This window comes from Rhea pennata, chromosome 4 (genome assembly GCF_028389875.1).
Source record: "Rhea pennata isolate bPtePen1 chromosome 4, bPtePen1.pri, whole genome shotgun sequence".
NCBI lineage: Eukaryota > Metazoa > Chordata > Aves > Rheiformes > Rheidae > Rhea > Rhea pennata.
The window spans coordinates 41863056-41870607 of record NC_084666.1 but is presented as its reverse complement, the minus strand read 5'-3'; the positions used below and the strand labels follow the sequence as shown (position 1 = coordinate 41870607).

Here is a 7552-nt window from a genome sequence, read left to right as displayed (position 1 = left end):
CCTTTTAATTAACTGCAGGTGAAAATCAGGGAAACTAGTGATCCACTGTTGAAACTATACAACCGGTGGTATAACATTACATTATAGAGGTCATTTCAATTTTATTGTGGGCAGAAAGCAATAGATATGATAGGAATGAAGATGGTGGAGTCCCAAAATGTCTACACAATTAATTAACATGCTAACATAAATACAGTGGTTAAAATAATTTTCTCTACAGTCAAATCTTAAGTGCTACTCTACACAATAATCATAATCTAGTTCACATGGTAATTACATAACAATAGGAAAAAAAAGAATTAAAATAACCCATTTTCTTCATTCCAGCAGCAGTACCTAAACTGGTATTAATTTGGTAATTGGGTATGCTTACCTATTGCCTAATGTCTTATACTGGTATGCATGCTAAAACCTCTCTATTTCTATTTTGCAAGGCACCTTACAATACGTTCTCTAAGTTTCTGCACTAGTATCAGAAAACATGAATTAAGATAAGATGCAAAACTATTTCCTGAATTAAGAAAATAAAAAAGTATAGTTAGTTATTTTAAAACTATCTTAGGGCAAGTGCCAATATTCTGAAATACAGTTCATGTATAAAGATAACATATTTTTAAGCAAAGTCTTTTCCTCATGTAAAATATTTTATGCTAATCTTATTAGAGAGAGACAGAGAAACAACAAAGGGCGAAATAATTTGACTGCTTGAGTAAATAATGATAAAGTCTATACGAGCTTAATATGAAAGAAAAAGTGAAGGAAGGACAAGAAAACTTTAGATTTACAGAATCAATACTTGTCCATGCTACTGCTTTTGAAAAATCCTTTCAATAACCTATCCATTTCCTAATAAAAACATAACTACAAATGCAAACACAAAGGAGGATCTTGCATTATTTTTCCCTCCTGTTAACTCTTCTCTATACCTTTGGTTAATTAAAGATTGTTGAGATGCTACTTGTGCACTGAAGTTTTTCTACTGTAATACATTTATTTATTTATTTTATGCACAATTTGCAAAGCCTGAAGGGCCTAAATCATTGGCAGAGCTAAAGTTAAGTTACCGTATGTGTTTCGAAAAGCACACACAAAGTTCCAAATAAGGGCAAATATCCTTTTCATGGAAGTTTTAAAAAGTCTGGTTGTCTTTATAGCATTTTTTGCACATTTATATTTTCAGTAGCATATCTAATTTCTTTCTTCAGGCTAGACTTCCAATGTGTTTTCTTCACTGCAAAGGCATTTAAAAACTCAAGAGCACATAATATAATGATTCTTATTTAAACAAAAAAGTCTATGACTCCAGCGGCAATGTTTGTAATAATCATACAAAATATACATGTTTGTTAGAATCCTTTTGATCTTGCAGAGTAAAGGGATTTTATGAGATGTCACTTTGTGAATTTTAGAAAGGTACAATTAATTGACCCCTAATATAATCAAATATATCCATCATGATCATCGTCATCATCTACATCATCATCTCCTTCATCTTCATCATCATCCTCAATTTCGTCTTCATCATTCATTATTTCATCTTCATCATCTTCATCATCCGTCCATTCATGGAAATCACCTGAGGCAAAATCACCTGAAGTCTCTAAATCAATAGCTAAAAAGATATGATAGTTATACAAAAGATACATAAAATACAGTATATATTTGTAGTATGATATCTATGAGTATACAAAAGGCATAGAAAAATATTTAGTTTCAATTTAGTTATTTATTTTACATTGAAGACTGTGATACAAAAATAAAACATAAACAATATCAATAATTTATTATTCTAAAAGAAAACCACTTCCATAGGGAAGAATTTCTTAATAAAAGGAGATGAAACCTCCATAGATTTGTAGAACTATAATGAGTTCCAGGAACAACTGAAAGAGATTTACATTCAACATAGGGTTCACAATAACGACTTGTGATAATACATACTGTCCATGGTTCAGTTCCTACATGCTATCTTGAACAACCTAGAACTGCCTATGCCTCTAGAAAGGATCGTAGATTAGATGGATTCTAGGCTTGAGCTTGTATATCAAATACTGCATTAAATCTACCTTTTGTTGCAGGCTACATTGCTATTGTTGCAGAAAAGAGATTAAAGGTAAAATGAGTAACACAAACTCTTAAAAAAATAAAAGGAAAATATTTTATTGGCATTCCTTGATGTCTGTGACATCAAATAAAGGTGAAATAGGAATTCTCAGAAGAAATTCCAAGCATTAGGAAGGAAAAATAATGGAAGATTTAGTGCACTAGGAACTTTTGGCCACTCCTCTGTACATAAACTAAAAAAATAAAAAATTAAAAAAAAAATTTTTAAAGAAAAAAAAGTCAAACTGAACTCATTAGCATGCTGATTACCCAGAGAGATTTTATCAAGCATTTTTGGGCTTGCCTAACACTGCTCTAGATAATTAATTTGTTCTAGCTTTATATATACACACTAAGCCAAACACATATATGAAGTCCATTAATAACTTACACAATGATAGGAGTAGCAAAAATAATGAAATAATAACAAATTATAATTTACTTAAAAATCCACCTACTTGGGTCCTACCTCTCTTTTTACTGAAGAAATTTGGCTTGTAACCAAAGGGAATAACACCTCTAATCCAAACCCCACAGAGTGTTCTAACACTTACCGCATTCTGCCACACCATTTATTCTGGATCCTGTTACTTCATTACCATATCTGTCAACACACCAACATTGCCCTACACTTCCATGGCACTGACTTGGCTTGTAATACCCATCTTCATCACATAAGGGAATGTACTGCCCTGTGATATATAAATATTGAATAATAATATTAATAATCACCTCTTGGCCAATGTAACAATTATAAGAGAAAACAGTAAACTTTTGCTATTCCCTCATTCCATACTCTCCACTGACTGGTTTATTTTCTATTAGTAAATTCAGTTAAGCAGAATATATCAGATATAGGACAGAAAATAATAGATTTTAGTGTTGGACTGATTTCAAGTAATAAAATTGTTCTTTTAAGTTTTTCACTGATACATATTTGCTACATATTCCTTCATCCCTGAATGTCTGAGTCAAGATCTTTGATTTCTGTAAGCTGGGGAAGAGGCACATAACTCACAACTGTAATAAGATATTCTGTAATCAATGGAGTGCAGACAAGTTTGTCTTGGATAATAAGCATCAGGCTTCCTAGACAAGAGAACTACCTGCTGAAAGGCATAGGAGCTATTTTTATTTAATGTATATTTGACAATCCATTTAGTCATTCACTAATATTTTATTACCTTACCATAGAAGACAACCACAGTGTAATATAACAATTACATCTAAAATGTAAAATAATGATTGTTAAATTTGTATTTTACATTCCAAATATTTAGATTTGAATCCGGTTCTAAAGTCAAAAGGGGTCTACCCCTGCATAACGATGAACAATCCATTGATGGCTTTCATTCAGAATGAATGGAGACTTTTTTAAATAACCATAAAATGTAGATAAATCACAGTGTACAAAACATTCATCTGAAAACACTTTGAAGTGTATAGTAGTCATCAGAAATCATCCATAGAAGAAATACAGTTTTGACTACCATAGGCCATGTCTTTAATATTAGCTTTTATATAGAGGCATAGGGTGAAATGAAGATTTTACTTTTCAAAAATCACGGAAAAGTAATACTGATACAGTATATACAGTTTCACAATGAAGATTTCAATTACTTAAAGAATATTACAGTAAAGGATCAGTAGAGATACTAATTTAGGAGTGCCCTAGCCTGTCCTCTCCATAGTGGTAAAAATGTACATTCTATTAGGGTAATAAAACAGATGTAATATCTTTTGGTAGGTAAGGTAATAAAACTAAGTTTAATAGCTTTCAAAAACTTCATAAATTTTGTTGCTGGAATTTACTGCAGTCTATCTTTGTTGGATTAATATTGATTTTATGTTTCTTTTTCACTAGGGTTATTTATGTAAGCAATAAAACCTTCTAAAGAATGATCTATGGCTCACCTAGGAGCTTCTTTCCTCCATGCTGCTTCTGAATGTTGCTGAGTTCTGTCTGGCAAGGTGGGTCTAAAATGAAATAAAAAAGGTTAAACAGATTACACCATAAAAGCATATGATTAAGTTTTTAAGGTTTACTACATTCTAAGGTCATTCTAACTACTAAAACATGCACATCCTATATTAGCAGTCATGTTTTAAACTCTGAAAGAAAACAACTACTGCAGCTTGCTATAGCTCCAGAATTATGAATTGGACCAACACCACGGATCTGTGCAGACAACCATTCCCAGTTAACCCATTCCTAAGTGAACATCTAGTTGCTAATCTGGAGGATACAATAGTAACTATATGATTCCCAATTTTATCAGTCTACAGAAAGTAGAGTGCTTCTGTGAAGCTTGTATTGATTAGAATTGGGATGGCTCTTTTAATTATTTCCCATTTGTTTTTGTTAGAATTCCTGTTCAATTTCTGTATTTAACATACTGTACTAATAAAATAAGAATTTTCTCCACTGAAGTTTGTAAGATTGTGATTCTATCATACCAGTTTAAGATTGGATCCCAGGGGTACAAAGCACCATATTCAGCAAACTAAGTTGAAAATAATGGCCAAAGTTTATTTTGAAAGGAATAGCATACAAAGACGGCTCTAAGAGGTATAACAAATACTAAATTTAGTGTTACGTTGTTTAGATTGCTCTAATTTTCTACTGTCTCTAACATGCAAATCACAGTATGCCTCCTGTATAGGAAAGAAATGACATGAATGAGCATAGGTTACTGTTGAATAAGTGAGAGGATCAAAGATAGCAAAGTACTAATTTTTGAACATTGATACATTAGACCTTTAGCATAAAGGCATTTCCCAGTCTAAATCAGCAATAGTGTCACTGAACTCACTCTTATGTGTGTCTTTAGCTTACACCAGTCCCAGACAGTATTCTGATAACATCTCACTAAAATCTCACATTCTGTCAATACTATTTGCATTTTTCATTTTAACGGACTTTGATTGTATTTACAGTATGTCTTTGTCAAGACATTAACTCAAGGCTCTCTTCTGAAATACAGTGAAACTACTATCGTCTCTGCACACTTCTGACGTAGTTTAAAGATCAGTAAGACCTGGCTAGCTTACTGATGAGGCACACACTTAGACCAAAATCCAGTTGCTTTACAGAGCAATTACAATCATTTGAGTAGTGATAGTCCAAAGCAGCCTTCCCTGAACTCCTCTGAAAGGAAAGCAAAGAGTTCTTGCAACTGAGTCAGCTGAGAAGGAATTCTGGACCCAGCAGACAGAAGCACCAGATGCACAGCAGAGTGCAGGAATGGAAAGAAATGCTCAAATGCTGGAGAAAAATGCCTGTGGAGCAAAGATGCTTCCAAAGACTGCATAGCCTTTTGGTTGGCATAGCCTAGATACACCCATAGGCTTTTTGTATTATTCATGATTATTTAAATGAATAAATAGAAACTGGAAGCCGATAGAAACCACTCACTAAGAACAGACTGCTAACTTCTCTTGGCTTAACGTTTTAAATGTTATTTACATTTCTCTTTAGGAAGATGTATTTAAAGAAACTTATAAAGATCTGGAGTGAAATGGTCATCCTGTTCAATCTTGGCCTCAATTGTAGTGGGTCAAGTTTTCACATTAAACATATGCTGATTTTTTTTTAGGGTTAAGGTCTTAAAGTGGGCTTTACTTCTAAAATGCTGTTCATGGGAGTCTTAATGTCAGAACAAAATTTCAAGTGATGCCTTTCCAGATAATCGAGCAATTTTATTTGTATACCCTTGAAAACCACTGAAACCAGGCATCAGTGGGTGAGCTTTAGCTTTGCCAACCTTAGTTATTTACGTATTAAGACATTGAGTATGCTAAAATTAAATAGTCCAATATGTTTTTGTTATAAGAAGTGCTTTAATGGTGAGCATGCTCACTATTATGCCAGATACATTCAGCACTTTTCAAAGGTAATGCTTCTGTCTCTCCTGATATTTAAAGATTGAAACTCTTAATTGTACGTATTTAGTAATGTAATAATTCCTATTTTCCACACAGCTGTATTTATAACATCCTGAGGCTCAATTATTTCTCAAAACAAAGATATTTCCAATTTTTTTCACAATCTATTTTGTAATATATTTATGCACACAAGTACCAGGGGCTAGAAGGATCTACCAAAGAAGATGGTAAATATACAGAAAGAGAAGAACTTTAACAGGAAAAATATATGTATTTTGTTCAATGGAAAAATCCTAAATTAGAAACACAGAGCTGTATAAATGAACATTATTATGTGGCAAAGTAAAAATGATTGACTATGTCTAAATAAAAACCTTCATTAGCATCTATAAATCTTAGGTGATATGATTAGAAAAAGGACTAATCAAAAGTAAATAAGGAAGTATGAGAAAGTCACTTACCCAAAATTCTGCTTCTCAGAAGATAGGTCTTCAAGATTCATACTTAAGCTTTGCTTTTCAGGATAAAAGTGCCATAAAATACTTAAAAATTAACAGGAAACTTAAAGGTACTTAAAATTGTTGAAGAGAGTGGCAAGCTAGAACTTCAACCTGATTCCTTTCTATCCAGAGTATATTTATTTTTTTCCTCTCCCTCTTCACTTTCCAGTTAGTTCCTGAGTTTGGGAAGATTTCTTATAGCTTCTGTATTTCTTTTAATAGAGAAGCAGTTTTATTGGACAATCTTTATAAGTCTTGAACAAATAAGACTTATCCTTTACAAAAAATCGCTGTGTGGTAGCTTCCTTTGAAATAGAAATGAATCTGACAACAGAAAAGTCCTCCTGATAATCTGAATACAAATAAAAGACCTCATCATCTTCACACTTAATCTGCTTCCACGAATGTGTCTAGAACTGTGTTTCTAACAGTATCACTGCATCTATGTGATTCATGAACATAACATTAACCATTCAGAGGTCTTCAGTGCTCAAAGCACTGATATATACTGGGGTACCGCAGATAATGAATACAGGCTCTTGAGACGTCTATATTCAGTTGTGTCAAGAGGTGTTGCTAGGCTAATACTACTAAGCTTTGAGGCTTTCAGCAAATTAACAGAGCAATGGGTGTAAAATTGGCACACCTGACAAAGAATTTCTAGGATTTTTAACAGAAATGCCTCAAGAAGCTGCTACCAATTAGTGAGCCTCCAGCTTTCACAGATTCTCCATCTTATTCAACTACAGAACAGTGACTTTCCATATCAAGTAGATAATTTACAGCAGACCCCTCACTTCTGACTTGCAATCCATTGCAGATTAATCCATGTTGTGTCTTCCTTTGGTTCGGATCAGCTGTAATTGTTCTTGGACAACTGAAGTTTTAACTTTAGGGATTTGAAGCAGTCAATACTGCACTTAAATAAATCTTTCTGGTGATCTCAGTTATGTGTTAGGATGCATTCCATCTTTCTTCAGAACCATTTATAAGCATATTTAAGCATTCTGTAATCTGAAGAGATTGATCTAATAAACACGAATCACAATCTTGATCATTCGTCT

At 33.0% G+C, this 7552-nt stretch overlaps 1 protein-coding gene across 2 annotated transcripts in view; it reads right to left on the bottom strand.

Annotated features, from left to right (window-relative positions):
- Positions 1-654: 654 nt before the first annotated feature.
- The window catches only part of SPOCK3 (SPARC (osteonectin), cwcv and kazal like domains proteoglycan 3), a 214663-nt gene continuing 207765 nt past the window's right edge, over positions 655-7552 (bottom strand). For both annotated transcript variants that reach the window (XM_062574702.1, XM_062574704.1), the window contains 3 exons: positions 4018-4080; positions 2658-2795; positions 655-1612 (listed from right to left, as the gene is read on the bottom strand). In XM_062574702.1, coding sequence (XP_062430686.1) covers positions 1440-1612; positions 2658-2795; positions 4018-4080 — 374 coding nt within the window. In that variant the 3' untranslated portion in view covers positions 655-1439. The remainder of the gene's footprint in view (positions 1613-2657; positions 2796-4017; positions 4081-7552) is intronic.